General features: G+C 42.8%; 1 protein-coding gene and 1 long non-coding RNA gene across 3 annotated transcripts; one reads left to right on the top strand and one right to left on the bottom strand.

Moving 5' to 3' along the window:
• Positions 1 to 20: 20 nt before the first annotated feature.
• On the bottom strand, positions 21 to 13,041 carry auts2b (activator of transcription and developmental regulator AUTS2 b). Of its 2 annotated transcripts, none has more exons than XM_060943766.1 (13): positions 12,310 to 13,041; positions 4,862 to 5,174; positions 4,540 to 4,757; positions 4,280 to 4,324; positions 4,001 to 4,096; positions 3,660 to 3,731; positions 3,376 to 3,405; positions 3,220 to 3,291; positions 2,911 to 3,052; positions 2,531 to 2,611; positions 2,359 to 2,442; positions 2,051 to 2,240; positions 21 to 1,373 (listed from the first exon to the last, which is right to left on the bottom strand). In XM_060943766.1, exons 2-13 carry the CDS (start codon positions 4,953 to 4,955, stop codon positions 275 to 277), a joined length of 2,223 nt encoding a protein of 740 aa, XP_060799749.1. In that variant the 5' UTR covers positions 4,956 to 5,174; positions 12,310 to 13,041; the 3' UTR covers positions 21 to 274. The 2 variants fall into 2 exon arrangements, with proteins under 2 accessions (XP_060799749.1, XP_060799750.1); XM_060943767.1 differs by having other exon boundaries at positions 4,561 to 4,757.
• LOC132901408 (uncharacterized) lies at positions 60 to 3,855 on the top strand. The gene is made up of 2 exons (XR_009656851.1): positions 60 to 2,260; positions 2,886 to 3,855. It is a non-coding gene; the product is annotated as an uncharacterized LOC132901408 (long non-coding RNA).
• Positions 13,042 to 17,453: the final 4,412 nt, after the last annotated feature.

The raw sequence follows: 17,453 nt of genomic DNA, 5'->3' as shown, positions 1-17,453 counted from the left end.
TTTTTTTTTTCCTTAAAATTCTTTTTAATTTTTTTTCACAAAAAAATGGGCCAGTTTCCTGGTAATGAATTGAGTAGCAGAAGTTTGGGGGGAGGGGGGAAAAAAAAAAAACGCTCTGAAATCACCACTGACACTGCAATTAAATGAAAATCTAGACTTAATCTGGATCCAGGCAACAGCCCAGATGCTTTTGCCCCTGTACATTTCCATATTTATCACATATTTGACATGAAGTGCTTGGCTTGGCCTCAGTGAGACCCTCATTATGTCCCACTCATGGCGCGTCGACATTTCTGTCCGCCAATGGCGTAGTCCGTCTGGGAGAAGGGGGCCGCATGGGCATTCCAGGCAACAGCGGGGGCGGAGGGGCATGGATGTAGCCTGCAGGAGGCAGAGTCTTGCTCAGAGTGCCATAGGGTGCAGCATGAGGCAGTGCCAGGCGTGGGAACAGCGGGCTGGCATAGGGTGCGGGCAGGAGGCCGGGATGTGCCAGCTGGGTCTCAAGGGTGGCGTGGTGGTGCAGTGCCAGCAGGCGGCTCCTCTCGCTCTCCTCACGCAGCAGTGCCAGGCGATGGCGCTCCTCCAGCTGGCACCTCTGCTGCTGTTCCAGCACCAGCGGGTGGAGGAGCGGCTCACGTGGGTAAACACGCTGCAGTGGGTCACCCCTCAGCAGCAGGTCCTTGGCAACGGGGTCTTTTTGAGATATGTCCAGACCACGGCTCATACTCCGAATTGGATCCCAATGCTGTGGAGTGTATGGAAATCGCTCAGTACCAGACAGTGGGCTCATCCCAACAAGGGGCGTCATTAAGCGAGTCCTTTCCAGGCTGGTTGGAAATCCTGTCATTCCTAGAGGCACAGGAATGGATGACATGGACAAAGGATGCATGCTTGGGGTTCTTCGGTCCTGCACTGGTTTTTCCAAGACTTTAGAAGGTGGTTTAATTTCAGGAGAGTCCCGATTCTCTCTCCTCTCCTCCTTTACTTTAACATGGACACTCTTTGTATGCTCATGTTCTAGTCTACTCCTCTTTGCATCTGGCTCCCACTGTGATCCATCACTACTGCGCCTCTCAACTCGAATTCTTTGTTGCTGTGGGGACAATGTGTTCTCAGAAGTAGCCTTCTCCTCTGTAGGATGCTGATCACCCTTAGCAGTTTTCTCCTTCTTCTCTGGCTGACTGTCCTTGTGCCTCTGATCCTCTGTCTCTCCACTCTGAGTAGGGGGTTCCTGGGATTGTACTCGTTCTCGAGCTCTGTCTTTGTCTTTTGGCTCAGGAGTGTCTCTAGAAGAGGGTACTGTTTGCTTATGACTCTGTGGGCTTGTGTTAGCAGGTGACAGGTGTCTCACATTCAACTTCTCTTTTGTGTCCCTGCAAAAAGGAGGTAAAGCAATATAAGCACAATATGTGTGGGTCAAAGTCTATTAATACTACTAAAAACCTATATACACAATTCTATATTACTGAGCTGTGTCAAAAGTACAAACAGGAAACAAACACTATATGGCCAAAGGTTTGTGGACACCTTCCCATCACACCCATATGCTGGTCTTCCCCAAACTGTTTCCACAAATTTGAAAGCATATGCGCACAAAATTGTATAGGATGCTTTTTGCATGCTGTAGCTTTACAGTTTCCCTTCAGTGAAACTACTAGGCCCAAACCTATTCCAGTAGGACAGTGCACCTGTGCACAAAGCAAAGCCCATGAGGACATGGTTTTTCAAAGGTTGGAGTGGAAGAACTCAAGTGACCTGTACAGAGCCCTGACCTCAACTCCAGTGAACACCTTTGAGATGAACTGGAACACCCTTCAGATCACCTCACCCCAAATTAATACCTGACCCCATGAATTATCTTATGGCAGTATGGGCTAATCTCCACAGCCATGCTCCAAAATCTAGTGGAAAGCCTTCCCAGAATAGAGGAGGTGATTAGAACAGCAAAGAGGGAACTAAATGTGATGTCATGTTCAACATGTACAGATGAGTGCCTATGGTGTCCATTCCCACTAAACAGAATGGGTAAAAAAAAATAATAATTTGAGACCTTTCATGCTCTTCTTTGTTAAATACAAAGTCTCTTTTGTCCATTACTCTTTCCAGTTCAGGGGGCTGGGGCCAAGCAGGGGGTGTAGGGAAAGAGGAGGGTGTCTGCTGCAGCCTGTTCCAGGGCTCCTGGGGTCCTGCTGAAGATGGAGCTGCTTTACTATCTTTACTGCCATGTGCAGAACTTGGTGCTGTTTGGAACAAAGATTGAGTGAGTATTTTTAGATTCAACTTTCTGCTTTAGATCCAATAACATAGATAAAGGCCTATTTAAAAAAAAAAAAAAAAAGGCAGGTTTTGATTACTTACTTATTGTTGGATTTCCAAGCCCTCCGAATGCTGTGGAGCTCAGTATTCCTAAACCTCCAAATGCTGGTGGCTTACTCAGAGGGTCTACGTATTTCAAAACGATACACTGTTTTAATGTATGTTCAGTGATACCTGAGAATGACACAGTAATCACATGGGAATCCAGTCTTACCATGATGAGAGGGGGGGGTGTGGAGATTGGTGTGAGGATGGGGTAAGTATCCATAGGGAGAAACTGAAGGGTGTGTGGAACCTGACAAAAGAAACCCTTGTAAATATAGAACAAAATGTATTTTTATTCTATCATTTATTATATTTACCAGACAGATTATATTTTAATATTTTGCCCAAATCATTTTCCATGTCTGATTCACTGAACATTTTGGGCAGCAGAGAAGTGATCCTGAGATTTGTTCATCTAGAAATGTTGCAAGGCTAATGTGAAAATTATCTTGACTTATTAGCTCTGCAGTAAATCCTTTCCCAGAGTAAATGCCCATTACTGATTGTCTGCTTTTGTGTCACAGAATATAACAGAGCCCCATGACTTACCAGCACTGGAAAAGATGGTGGAAGGGCGGGGTAAGTCACGTGGGTGCTGGATCATTCCTAAGAGGCCTGAACCAGAAGGTCGAATCAGGAACTCTGGCTTCAACCCAAAGTCTAGCTTGTGTGGCTCATTTTGCATCTGCTTCTGAAAAGCACACAGACAAGAAAGGGGCTTAACGTTCTAGTAGCTATGACAGAATCCCAAGCTCAGCGATCTGGTAAACACAGATGGACAAAGGCGGAAGGAACAATAGCTTCCAAAACAAACATAAGAGTCGTGCTACAGTGCCAGTGTTTGATCTGCTAACATACTTTCATTTTCTGCTGATGATGGTACACCTGCCATGCAATGTGAACATGCATCGCACACCATTTCCCCGGCTTCTGTAAAACAAATACAAGGAAATTACTGTATTTCCAATTTGTACAGACAGCTGAATAAAGCTTTATCTGGGAGACAGCTCTTACCTTTGGTGTAGGACACGCCGAATCCAACAACTGAAAAAGGATTATAAATAATATTTACTCCGTGGCCCCTGCGTACGTTAAATCAACTTCACTGAAATTATCCAAATGTTCCTTGACATATACATTACATTGTTCAAATAGTAGATTTATTCATTTAAACATGTTCTCGGAGCAGAAGTACCATGATCAGTTTAGTTTGGTAATGAGCCAATTTCACAGCTGTGTATAGTAACTGCATACTAAAGCTATAAGTAGCTACATGCCAATATTATGCAAAAGCTTACTCTGGATTCCTTCTGTATGAGTGGACGAGGCATTGCTCCTGGTCCAGGAACTACATCGAGTGGGTTGGAGGCCTAGTGTTACAAATCACAAGTCACACAAAGCATACTGTATAATGGAATACACCAAAATATTTTTAAATTGGTCTTTTTGATTCTTTTGGCCAGCCAATAAAATTTCTCACAGAAAGGTTATGAATTAATCTTCCAAACTTTATTCTTTTAATATTTTATAAGCACTTCCAAAATTAAATATGGCAAAACTTAATTTTGAGCAACAAGTTCTTTTAATATTTTAAAAAGAAAATAACTTGGGTTGATCTGTGTATATGGAGCTGAAGTACCTTTGGCTGGAAGGCTCCCTGCAGAGAACTGAACATCCCTGTTGGGGGTACCATGGGAGACATTCCTGGCATTACCGAAGGATATGACTGAAGTAACTGCAAAAGATGATGGGACAGTGGATCATTACTCCATGAGGTGAGGGAGAATAAAAATTTTCATTTAAAAAGAAAAAAAAAACACTACAAATGCTGTTTAGAAAGATTAATGAACATAAAAATGCACTGGTCGCGTCATTAATGAAAACCCACTATACGAAGCATGAAAAGTGCAAGACGTACATTGTGCCTGTGGAACGAGTCAACCTTTGGTGGGTATTTGTCAAACTGAAGAGAAGAAGAAAAGGTTATTTTACAGACAGAAGAGATTCAATACAAAGTATCTGGAGTAAAAATATGCAACAACAAATACACTAGAGTGTGACTATTACAGAACCACTAACTATGGTCACATGAGTCCTCCAGCATGATCAAATTAAATGTTACATTTACAAATGTGGCCATTAGGAGAATAAAAAGCAGCCTCGTTAGCTCATCCTCACATGTCTGGTGGTGGTACGCACCAGGGGTGCTACAGGGCCTGGCAGGATGGCCGGATGAGGGAAAGGGGTGAAGGTGTGCTGGTGTGTGTGTTGGTGTGTGTGCTGGTGCTGGTGGAACTCGGTGCGCAAGTATGATGGAGCAGCCAGAGGGGTTCCTCGATCCACGTTCTGGGAGGCCAGGAAGCGCGAGTTCAGTTCTTGGCGCAGCAGGTCCTGCTCTGTAATTTCAATAATAATGCACAGCTTACACAAATGCAATATTTCACAAATATTGAAATATCTGGTGTCTAGAATATGTAAACGAAAGCACAGAGTGATGCACCTGTGTAGGGACCTGCAGGAGAAGAACCAGGCACAGCGAGGGCATTTCCTGTTAAGAGTGGAGGAGGAGCCAAGGCTGCAGTTGGAGAAAACATGGTGTAATCCTGCTGATCCCAATAGCACAGGGACTGGTGTATGACAGCTTTTACTTGGAAGGTTCTCTTGCACAGTTAGTGTGCAGAGATGTTTTACGCTTTCCCGTGCTGCCTTTTACTACCAGGCAAGAGGATTGAACTTTAGTCTTCCTCTCGTAAAATCTCCAAACCCAATTTCGTATGGACTTGTATTTGTAGTATCATTAACATCACGGATATCTGCAAGAGACAAAACGAGATCTCATCAGTGGAAACATTTTACAACCTTCAGTGCAACTTTAGTGAAGTATCATAATTTATCTCCCTTCATTGTGTTTACTGACCATCTCTGTGGACTAGTATTGCAACAAAAAAAATACATCCAGTGTAGTCAGACTGCATTATGGACAATAAACTAATTTAGGATGAGGCCACTAATAATCTACTAATTTCATTTGATAGCATGTTGTTCCAAGAAAGGATGTCAGTATAATGCTATCTGTTTAATGTTGTTAAACAGGGCAGCGCACATTGCAGTAATGCAGCCAGAACAAAAGCAACAGAGAGTAGCGTATGGCAGGGAGGGCCATGTCATTTGAAAGAGCTAATAAAGCAGGGGTTAAGGAAAATAAAAGCGAGCCTTTCTGCTTTTATTGCAGCACCTTTTCCATGACATTATGCTGCTGTGCTCTTTTTAATTCTGCTGCACTCAAAGTAAACCTAGCATTTAATGGCTAATGTTGGTGTCACTTTGACATTTACTGGACCTTCCCAGGGGAGCGGCAATAGTGAATGCAAATGGGGCGGAGGCCTGAAATCCCAGGAGGATTGCCGATGTATACAACCTGCAATTACCTCTTTTTGAATGCCACTCATGCACATGAAGATAAGCAGTAAATCTCCTTTGTGTAGGGCTGTCAATTCGGGCCTTTTTCCCCCCTGGAGCCTGTTGTATCTAGAGTGAAAGGTCTTTTGAGAGGTCCATAATGGATGGTTAGGCTCTCTTGGAGTAAAGCTCCTTTTGGGAAGCAGCAGGGGTCCATGGAGGAGGGAGTAGTAGGAACAACTTATTCCTCCTCAGCAGAGCGTCGCTTCTCCCCTGGTGAACAGTTTGTATTGAGCGGGGTGATGCAACCACAGGGGGGTGAGCATGGTAATGCCAGGAAGAACAGCAGACAAGAGCACTGCTGCCTCAAGGAACATGCCTTTGTGCGACAAAGCACTTGAGATATAGACCACAGAATAATCTTCAGTGCGTCTTTGTGTAATTGTGGCGCTTGTGTAAGTGTTGAGCTGGTGGATTTGTGGTGCTTGTGTAATTGTGGCGTTGGTTAATTTGTGGCATTTACACTGCCTTTTAATAAAATAACTGATTTGTACAGACGAATTATAAAGTGCACTTTTTTTTAAATATGCATGTTTAATCAAGCCCAATTAGGGTTTTTAATAGACATTTTGAAAAATGTATGACATTTACTTAATATAGTTTGAGCTAACATCATGCATTTTTTTTTAACAAACCATTTAAACATTTTAAATGGAGTTCTATGCATTACTTTCAGCACCAAGCAGTATGACAAATATTACTACAGCCATTTTAGTGATTTAGAAAATTCAAAGCTGCCACTTTCTCTTACTGAAATTCCTGATTGTGACTAAGTGCTTATTTCCAGTTTGAGTCATGGTACATTAATGTTCCTTTGATGCAGGTTAGGTATTAGGGTTAAGCTTCTCAAGCTGTCAGCCCACCAGCAAATGTGTCTTCCTATTTCAATCAGCACCTCTCCTGTCCAAGCAGTTTTTGTCATTCATCAACCCCATTACTGAGCTAAACCTCCCAGGCATGCTGAGTCTAATGGCCTAATCCCTCCAAAACACACAAAGGTGAGATTAACTGAAGGTTAAATACTCTTGTTCTTGACGTTTTTGTCCTGCTTAGAGTGACAGGAAAATCGTGACGGAGCCACTGGAAGAGGTTTGTGTGTACACAAAAAAGATGGAGGATTCAGGAATGGTTTGAGGTATGCTTGCAGAAAGACAGAGAGGAAAAAGTCAGAAAGTGTTTACGCTGGCAATGGCAGACAAAGGACGGCCTGTAAATTCTCCCGCAACATTGCGGTTTGTGGATAGCAACGCCTGAGTCTAACTGGCAAATGACTGAAACAGAGAAACAGTTGTTCTTGCACACTGATAGTTTCTCAAGTTGCTTTTAGTTTAGCTTTGAACAAGGCCCAGGCAGCTAAAGGGGCATCTGGTCCATAACTGTGCTCACATATGCAGCAACATTAGTCCAGCATTTGACTATTACACAAAGTTACAACATTCCAATGCAGCAGATACTTCCCAGCATTTCTTTTTCAAACAGTACAATAACCTTCGTTCTACACTTCAAAATATAATAGAGAACAAGAGGAAATAAATTAAAAAGTAAGGAAGAAAATGTGTTGAGACACGAGGCTTTACATTTTTTTTTTTTTTTAATCAACAGCTATGAGTCCTCCACAGATATCCACTGCAATGCAACCTATACATCTATGCAGCGCTACCACTTTAAGTGCGGAAAGTCTGCAGTCCAGCTAGAGTGTAACGAGCTGAGTTAATGAAATTTTCCTCCAGTGGATTTCTATGGCTCTCAAATAAGGCACCAGGGAGCCCTTTCTGTATACTCTACTTCTGTCTGAAAGTTCACCGTCTGTGGTGTAGGATAACACACAGTCTAAGCGAAGACTTCCTTTATGTCTCTCTCTCTCTGGCAAACACCCCCCCCAACCTGTTTGATGGTGAATGCACCACAGAACATTACTAACATCAATCATCACATATAAGGCATCGAGTTCTTCCACATTTTTATATAATGTTTTAAATAAGAAATTTTCAAACAATTTAACAAGCTTGTCCTGTAGTTGTTAACAGATTAACATGTAATATAGTCTCGAACCTTATGTGTAGATCTAAGATAACTCTGCATTCAATAAAACATACTGTGTTATTTGAGCAAGACAGCCCTGGCATCGAAGATAATCCTTTTCTCAATGTACCATGTAAGACAGCAGACTTTGAAAAGAACACATGAATCGCGGCAAGCAAATCGGTCCATGCCAGGAAATAGGTGAGTGCGCTGGCATTGAGCTCTTCCATTATTTAGCGGTCAGGTTTCTCTCAGTTAGAGATTAGCGGCAGTGATGTAGGGCGGGCATGCACACAATAGCTGTCAATGCCTCTGGGATATGTCATGCCGCCTGCTTCCTAGAAACCAATCCCCCTAGCACAGTAGTATAACAATCTGCGGCCCAGAGGACCCCAGGGACTCCCTCCACTCCTTCCCTATAACGGATGGCTTTAAAGAATGACCTTACAAATGCGAAAGGGCTGGGCCGCCTCCACAGGGCCAACATGACGAGCTGCTGCAGTTGCAGCTCTAACGTGTGTGTGGGATCTTAATGCTCGTAAGTTGGGTAGTCAAAGTATTTATTTGAGCTGCGTTGAAAGCTCCCGAATGGGCAGCTGTCTTGCCGATCTCTCAACAGAGTCCACCTTGGCTGTACACCATTCCTCCCTCCCTTCCACTCATGCCTGGCTCAGCTCAGGTTACCACGAGAACAATGTGAACCCTGTGCAGGCTCCCCAGTCTCTCAGGACCTGTCTGTACTAACATTCATACCCATGTCTGTGCTGGACTGCGAATTAATATATCATGCAGTGGCCTTGGATGGGTTATTTCCTATGCATCATCTATGAGCCAGTTGCAATTAAGTCTGCACTTAAAGCTCTGCCTTCCTGACCTGGCAACAGAAAGCTTTTGTGAGCAATATGCATACATATACATGTATGTAGATTTTTGGAGACACACACACACTAATATTAAAAAAAAAAAAAAAATATATATATATATATATATATATATATATATATAAACACATACACGTATATATATGTATTAAAAAAAAATCCCCCCGTTAAACATTCAAGCATACGTTTTACTGGTGTACATATTTGCACCAGTTCCAGTATGAGTAGGCCATTCATAGCTTTTAAATGAGGTTTGACATTCCACTGCATGTTGGTTTTTCCGCATTAAGAGCTCTGCCTATGAATTTGCAGAGGCCAAATGCCTCACTTTCTTGGAATGCCTCACAATAGTTCTTGGAAAATTTTGAGCCCTGAATGTGCAGGAAATGGATTTTAACATCAAAAGCTTTCAGACATACGGTATTTAACAAGCTCTTCAAAAGTCCTTTGCAAAGAATTTATGTTGACAAAGTAATAAAACAAAAATAGAATACACAAGCAGCTACAATTGGGCTGCAATAACATCGATGGTGTCCATGGCAGGACATGTGAGATTTCAATTCCTAAAGCAGCAGATTACGTAGAAACCTTGTGTGCCTGCATGAATGTGTACATTCTGGGATGTCCTTTTTATAAACATAGATGACAGGAGTTACAAAGGTGCAAAAACCTTTGACCATGGCTGGCTGCCACACAATGTGAGCATTACCGAGGCTGGGGCCAAAAACAGCTCCACAAATAGCCGCTCCAGTTATTCCAGGCACTGACAAGGTAAGACTTCTGCGCTGAGGGAAGCTGTCAGCATTTGACAGCTGGGTTTCAGCCAAGTGGATGAGCTGCAGTTTAGCTCCGCTGGGACCTTATCTTACTTTAATGGTACCTCAGCAGAAGCACCATACCAACAGCACAGACACGTATCCCATATCAACATGCTAATGTAACTAGGCCATCCCCAACCAGGGCACGAACCCATGACTTTTAATCCTTTTAAAGCTTACATGCTTTAGAGATCAGTGCTATCAGTCACAGAGCGAGCAACATTGCTCAGTTACGCTGTTACAGTTGCTGCACCATGTGATATTAGATATCAAAACCTGGGGATAATTGAACTGGAGTCATACAACTTTGGTAGTAAAATGTTACATCATGCAAGATTACATTTGAGAAATGGTTACTGTTAGTTAGATTTAAAACTTGCTAATTGTCCCAGCTGTCCTGTTAAAGTGGATTCCAAGAACTACTCGGAGGAGGAGGGGAATCCGCTTGCAATTGTAGCAAGTGTCCTTTAACTCAAGTGCACAATGATTATGGCCCATAGGCTTTGCAAGGCACAGATGCACCATATGATGCAACTGGATACATCCATTAAAAAAAAAAAAAACGCTTTCCAGTTAGCCTGGATTCTGCCTCCAGTTTTAGAATATGCACAGTGGCATTTAGTCACAAGGAAGGGCTTTAATGCCTCACACCTCTGAGGTGTCATCTGCGAAAGAAAGGTGTCCACATCTACTAGTATTTCATTTGGAGCCCTGGCTCAGCAGGTCAACGATCACCCCTGACCCCAGAATCCCAGCAGGCCTCGCCATCGGTGTTTGGGGTCGCAAGCCAGGCTTGGGTTCCTGCTGAAATGTGCGCTAGGCAGCACCTTTTCTAAAGCACCGTCTCTAAATTAGAGACCTAAATACCATTAACTAACACTGGAGACTGTATAACCATAATCTTTTTTTATGTTCTTAAGTGCTTCAGTTTTCACAGTCTTAAAGGGCAAAGGCAACACAAAGCGAATGTTAATGTATTACATCAGCGGTCGTACTTTACCTCTTATGACTGTCTATTAAATGCATTTTAGTAACTGCATTTATCAAAATGTCATGAGTAACACAGTCTCTGTAACCTTCAATAATGTTGACATGATTCATGGTAATGGTGCTGTCTTCTAATCCAATTATTTTAGCGATTACTAGCATACACTTAGCTCACCATATACACTTCCTTAAGTTATCAGGACACTAATTGGTTAACAAGATATTGCATTTTGCAGTCTTCTCCTTGGTCCTTGGGGATTTCTCACCATGCCATCTGTTCAGAGCTAATAGGAGATATAACGTTTCTGTATTTCAGCAGCACTCAGGCATACAATAACATTACAGATCTGAAATGTTTTGAGTCGAATGGAATAATGTCTGGTGTCTGAGTTTGGCTTTTCTTTAGTCAGGGCAAGAACCGCCATGTTATGTACTTTGAGAGACTGTCTTCAATAAGCTGTCCGGTGAATAATCAATCAATCAATCAATCAATCAATCAATCAATCAATCAAGTGGAAACATTATTATAGCCATGTCAAACCATTAGTCCTTGCTTCATAATCTACAGAAATATTAAATGCCTTCATAAAAACACATCACACATCCTAAGTAGCACCATGTTTACAGCTTTTAGTGAGGGTTCAGGGCCTCATAAATTACACCGAAAGGAACAATGATTAAATGATTGTCTATGCATAACTAGTCTGTTTATTTAAGGTTAAACCTCAGCTAAGCGCTGTCCTTGGTTAACAAGAATCAAAATAACTGACCATAATGAAGAACTACTGAAAGACCTTACCATTAATGGATGTTCAGGTTATAACAAGGAATCTTGTGTGCTACATGAAAACCTGTGCTAATACTGACTGCAGATGTGATGACAATTTCAGCTAACTGGGTTTGTGAGATGACAATTTGACAGGCTGTGTGCATTTCTTTATTCTCAGAAGAAGAAGAAACAAACCTTTTAATAAACAAACGAGTAAGTTCGCATGTTATTCTAATATGATGCATGTCACATACAGTGAAATCCTGTTTGGGAAATAAGGGCGTGTTGGAGTTCCATGTACCTGAATTGATTTGATAATAAAACTCAAACCAAGTCATGACCTGCATGTGTAAAAATCGGTTAAACACGAGCCATTAGATTATACAATACACTGCTTCCTATTGAATCCATGGAAAGGCACCGTGTATGCAAGGTGCAGTTAGATAACCAAGATTGGTGGCTTTCTTTGGTGTTTATAACAAAAGTATTACCAGACATTGAAGTAAAAAAAAAAATTGTGCATAAATATACACAGACATGGAAAAAAAATGAAAAGATCCATTTTAATGGTGATCATTAAAAGTGGTTTCTTAAATTTCCCATAGCTGTAAGAAATGATCTACTATTACAGCATGCCGTCAGGAGGAAAACTAACGACAAAGAAATGGCATTGAATAAAAGAGAAAAGGAGTGCAGGTTGAGAGTCAAAGGATACATCTATAGGTTGTTATTATTATAATGTAGAACATGTAGACAGGAAAATTGGTTAGGTTAGTAGTTGTACAGGGTTTTCAGCACATTGAACTGTCAAGTAAACTGAAGTAGATTTGCACATCAGGTCTGATGCTGCTTACAAAACCGCTTTCTTTCAGCCTTTTCACTCCTTTAGCTTCTGCCCTGCTTGATGACGTGAATATGATTCTTTCGATATTAAAATACCGATGTATTCCGGTTACCATTACCGTCTAGTTTTCTCGACTTGACTGAAGCCATTTTGATTATGTTTACTTACCCAGTTCACAGACAAAACAGTACAAAGAGGAACATGACGTCCCGGCTGCTCCTCCTCAGCGTTTATAATCCACAAACACACAACTCATTCCAGCAGAGTGGGCTGGAGATTTATTCTCAAGCCTTCGGTGTGGCTCCCCGCGTGTGTGTGTGTTTTCCAGGCGAACTGACTCGAGCTAGCCCACGTAGCCACGAGTGGAGAAAGAAAGTTGGTGCGGTGGTGAGAAGGACAAAAGAAGCCGCTCAGAAGTCGAAGAGTTTCCGCAGACTCTTAAATGACTTTTCCTCCTTCGGTTATTCCTCGGGTTTACGAGGACATCGTGACCGGAAAACGGCGTTTTATATTACCACGTCCATCGTGAAGAAAGCTCGTATCCATTTAATTAAAAAAAAAAAAAAAAAATATATATATATATATATATATATATATATATATATATATATATATATATATTCCCTGGAGTGGCGCAGACTCGGGTCTCTCTCTCAGACACACAGCTCGCTCACAAGTGAAACAGATTAAAAACGGATCCGAAGAAGAAGCGGCAGAGGCAGCGCGTGAGGCCGCCCTCCTTCTTTTACGCGAAGGTGCGCGTGCGCCCAACGCTCGAGGAAGCGCTTTTCCCGCCGAAGCGTGTCTCCGCCGGGCGGGCGGGCAGGTCGGGCTGCTGGACGCAGACGGACAAACGATCGGTTGGTGAAAAAACCGTGCTTCGTTCTGCACTTCCGTCTCGATCTCCACCCTCACTAGTGCTCTTCCCTCCCTCTTTCTTCCTCTTTCACTCCGCCCAGCAGGGTGCAGACAGCGCACTACACCGAGCCGCACAGCAGACACCTGCTCCGAGTCATGCCCTTTATCTCTCTCTCTCTCTCCTTATGAGGATCTTCCTTTGACATGAAGCTAATTGATGATATGTCTACACCTGACTCAAACCCTAACCCTAATCTCAGTAACAATAAGGAAGAGGACAGACGTGAAGTCCCCACAGGGCTACACCTGTCAGATTTTCCTATCCTTGTGGGGACATTTTTAGATTTTGGTCCCCACCAATATCTCATTATCTCTAGCTGCTTTATCCTGTTCTACAGGGTCGCAGGCAAGCTGGAGCCTATCCCAGCTGACTACGGGCAAAAGGCGGGGTACACCCTGGACAAGTCGCCAGGTCATCACAGGGCTGACACATAGACACAGACAACCATTCACACTCACGGTCAATTTAGAGTCACCAGTTAACCTAACCTGCATGTCTTTGGACTGTGGGGGAAACCGGAGCACCCGGAGGAAACCCACGCGGACACGGGGAGAACATGCAAACTCCGCACAGAAAGGCCCTCGCCGGCCACGGGGCTCGAACCCGGACCTTCTTGCTGTAAGGCGACAGCGCTAACCACTACGCCACTGTGCCGCCCCCCCACCAATATATATTTAAAAAACAAAACAATGCCACACACAGGTACACTGTAGACTGGGTCTGTCCTCTTTCATTAGAGGGAGGTGATGGCCTGAGGGGAGTGTTTACAGCCTCATCATATGGTGATGAGGACATTCTGGTTCACTCAGAAAAGACACCTCTCAGTCAAGTGACCCAGCGTCACACGATAATTAATAGTGGTGTGCTGAGCTGGCAGTGAAAAAGGTAATGTGTTTCTGTATGTCCACCACCAAGGCATTCAAGCATGCTGTGTAGCCGATATAACTCCTATGTATCCTAACTACTCACTCATATAGCCCTGCACATACACATACTCTTTCTTCTCACTGAAGTATGACTTATGATAGTGGCTTCTGGCTGAAAAGGGCATTTCAGAAATATGCTAATGAAGGTTGTAGTTACCCAAAAGGCGTTTTTAGATTTTTATTGGACTTGAGGTGTAACCTGAAAGATGCAAGACCACTCATTCATGCAGAGCTGATGAAACTCCTTGGATGAGTAGCCAACTCTCTTAAAGATCAGGCCACAAGTTCTGGACTCCTTCCTACTAGACTTTGCATATAAAAACACAAAGTAGGCCATGATCACACAATACCCCCTCAGTTTCTCCACAGGGAAATGAGCCTGTGGTCAAATAACATCGAACCAAAAAAAGGCCGTAGGTGAAGATTAAAGGCAAGCTGCATGCGCAGCAGTTTGCCCACGGCTTCTCGTCCCGAATGGCGCCCCTCTCAGAGCAGAAGAGAGATGGCGGAGGACTTCAAAGCCCTCAGGCTGTCCAGGCCAGCAGGGAGGTCCCTCCCTCTCTCTCTTTCAGGCCCTGTGGGGGTGTCTAATTGCATCTCGCCAAGGCCCTGAACAGAGCGAGGCCTTGTTGGAGGCGCCGTGGTCTCTCCTGCTGAGACAGGGGCTGTTATTCGCGACTCCTCAGCGGGACGCAGAGTTTCGGCGAGTCGGCAGGCCTGAGGAAAAATGGCCTCCACTTCCTTCGGCTGATGGCGCACACCGGGAGGCTGATCAAGAAGGGAGGGGAAAAAAGGATAGAGAACGGCAGGTGGCTGCCATTTCCTTCCATCACCAAAGAAAATGGTTCCAATTTTATTTGCCGGAGGCATGACTGATGGCAGAGTTGATTTGCTGTTCAGCTTTTAGAGTGGAAAAGATCAGAGTGACAACAAGGGATTTGAAACCAGTCTGTCCAGCATCATCAGATCTGCTATAATCAGAGTTTAATCATAAATACCTTATTGAAAACAATAAATGAACATGCATACAAAACCTTGTGTGCTGCTGATGGCATGACGGTTTGCATCTTATAAAAACTGTCACTTCATAATAATATTAACAATTAACAATAAAAGGTGTTAGCAATAATACCATGGTTGTGATCATTCAAAATCTTTTCTTTGTAAAAGGAAAATACACATCTATCTAACAAAAATATTCTGATAGAGGATGCATTTATTCCTATCATGGCAAATGTGCATTTTAACATACAAGTGTTTATTTGTCAATACACCACATTCTGTTATACAGTGGTGTTATACTGTATGCTGAACTTTGTTCCTGTTCTTTGTGCATGTGATTGGGATAAAAGTGGATAATGTTCACCAGCCAGGTTCTATGCTGGAGAGTGCTTGTGTAAGAACACTTGAAAATGAACATTAACATCAGTAAATAATTGAAGGCAGAATTTTTCAATCAGTTGTTGGCATTGGTTGTTCTGATTGTATGCAAAAGAAATGCAAATGAGTAATAAACTAAAGACCCCTCAACCTTGTACTGTGTGAATACAACTGGTGCATTTGGCAACTAAAACAATAGTCATTTATGTTCGTGTTGCATCCTAACTCTGGTCTGGTCAGAAACCAAGACATGAAGTTCAGTGACTTTTAATTCATCTTATCTGTATGTTAAGCAGAGAAGATGCTTAACTGGTGTGCAAACCAGCTAGTTTGAAGCTAGCATCTTTTTTAGACTAGCTATTAGACCTTGAATAAGTTTAGGTTTATTCATCACACACTGAGGCTTAAGGACAAAACTTTCCAATAGCCCTATTTCTTCAACATTTGTTTTAATACCTCAAGGAAACAACTGCATGTCTCAAAACTGTCAGTTTCTAATAAATGTGTAATTATTCTCAAAGGCTGCAAACCTGAGGCACACATAATCACAGAAATTGAGCTGCAGAGAGAGTACGCAAGTCTCTTGATGAGCCGAGTGCCCATTTGCATGAATCCTTTCTAAATCATGTTTTTATGATAATGAACCAGAATGGTCTCATAACAATGTCGCATGCAGTTTAGTACACCCTCAAACTCACCAAAAAACACAACATACTCATCTGTATGAAAAAAATATGAGGCAAATCTTATAGACCTGCCTCAAAGGCAAAGTCATTAGTGCAGCTTGGCCTGATTGTTTTCACCGATTTTCTGTCTGGAGGAGGAGTAAACTGATGTCTTAGCCTTCAGCTTGAGCTTGGCTATTAATTTCAGCATGCAGGTCTGGCCTGATGGCCCAAAGAGAGGGAGAGCTGATTAAAGTAGATAACTGTTAATGGACATAGTGGCCCTCTGGAGTAGCACATGTCCTCCATAAACGCTCTGCTGTAATGGCCTGTGACTCTTATTGACTATTATTAATGGCCAGTCAGCCTTGATAAGAAGTATATCAGCCCTGTGTATTGTAAGGCATGGGCTAAACTCAGGACAAGATTCAAATGACCTGCTTTTCTAGCTTCCTACAAATTAAAATTCTTGCCCTAATCCATCATCAGGAGTGAATGTACGCTAAGACCCTGGTCAGCAAAGGTTCTTTTATGCATTATAAATGACTGCAGAGCATCTCTGGCCTACAGAAAATGGCACTGCCAAATGATTATCAACGCCAGCCTAAGTAAATCAAAGGAATTTGGACTTCTTTGAGAACCATAGCGAAACGCCAGTCCTCTTGGATTTCAAAGCCCATCTAACAACTGAAAAGGCTTCCCATATGCCCTTTGGTTTGGATGATACAATGTTGCGTCTGCTCTGCTCGGGATAAATTAAGCATGTGAAAGTTTTAGTGAAATCCCCATTTTCCAGTTAATCAAATCTCACCTAATCAAATTAGGAGCCATAATTCCCAAGGATGCGTGGCACAAAAGTGCATTATTCCTGCCTTGGGAGCTGAAAGGGGAAAATCAGCGTGATGCCATTCCCCTCTGCTTCAGTGGCCCTGAATTGAATCGCTCTTCCGACTGACCCGGGACTAAGAGGCAGGGTCAGCGTAAACTTTGGCAGTGTTTAGGTTCCCAGCTCATTAAAGAACTGCCTCAGTGGCCTCCTCCTGAGACCGCTCAGCCGTTCATTAACGAGCCACTTGTGTAATTTTCCCTGGACATCTGTGATGAACAGGCTCTCTTCCAATGCCACACACACAAAAAAGCACTTCTCACAACGGAGCGTATTTTTCCTGCCTGCCAGGCTGATGAACAACATTTACAAGATTATTCATGACGAAGTTTAAAAAATAAACCCTGAATATTCTCACCAATCCATATGTTCCTTGGAGCATAATGATAAAAAAAAAATGCTGGTCTTATTTTAATCATTTGCTATGTGCGCCTTTGACAAGTGAAATATTTCTAACTTTTGTGAGGACCTCACCCCATTCCTTTTGCCATCAGATGAAGCAGACGTGTCCAATTGTATATTCAGTGTTGAATCTG

Source organism: Neoarius graeffei, chromosome 17 (assembly GCF_027579695.1).
Source record: "Neoarius graeffei isolate fNeoGra1 chromosome 17, fNeoGra1.pri, whole genome shotgun sequence".
In the NCBI taxonomy this organism is placed as follows: domain Eukaryota; kingdom Metazoa; phylum Chordata; class Actinopteri; order Siluriformes; family Ariidae; genus Neoarius; species Neoarius graeffei.
Note: the sequence above shows the minus strand (reverse complement) of the source record. Positions and strands in the feature narration are given on the sequence as shown.

What these genes read in the sequence shown, in the direction of transcription:
- auts2b (XM_060943766.1), bottom strand. Translation starts at nt 4,955, where the DNA reads ATGTTTTCTCCAACTGCAGCCTTGGCTCCTCCTCCACTCTTAACAGGA. An exon ending in TGCGTACCACCACCAGACAT is followed by an intron (nt 4,325 to 4,539) that starts GTGAGGATGAGC and finishes TCTTCTCTTCAG; the next exon opens with TTTGACAAATACCCACCAAA. An exon ending in CACCCCCCCCTCTCATCATG is followed by an intron (nt 2,443 to 2,530) that starts GTAAGACTGGAT and finishes TGAAATACGTAG; the next exon opens with ACCCTCTGAGTAAGCCACCA.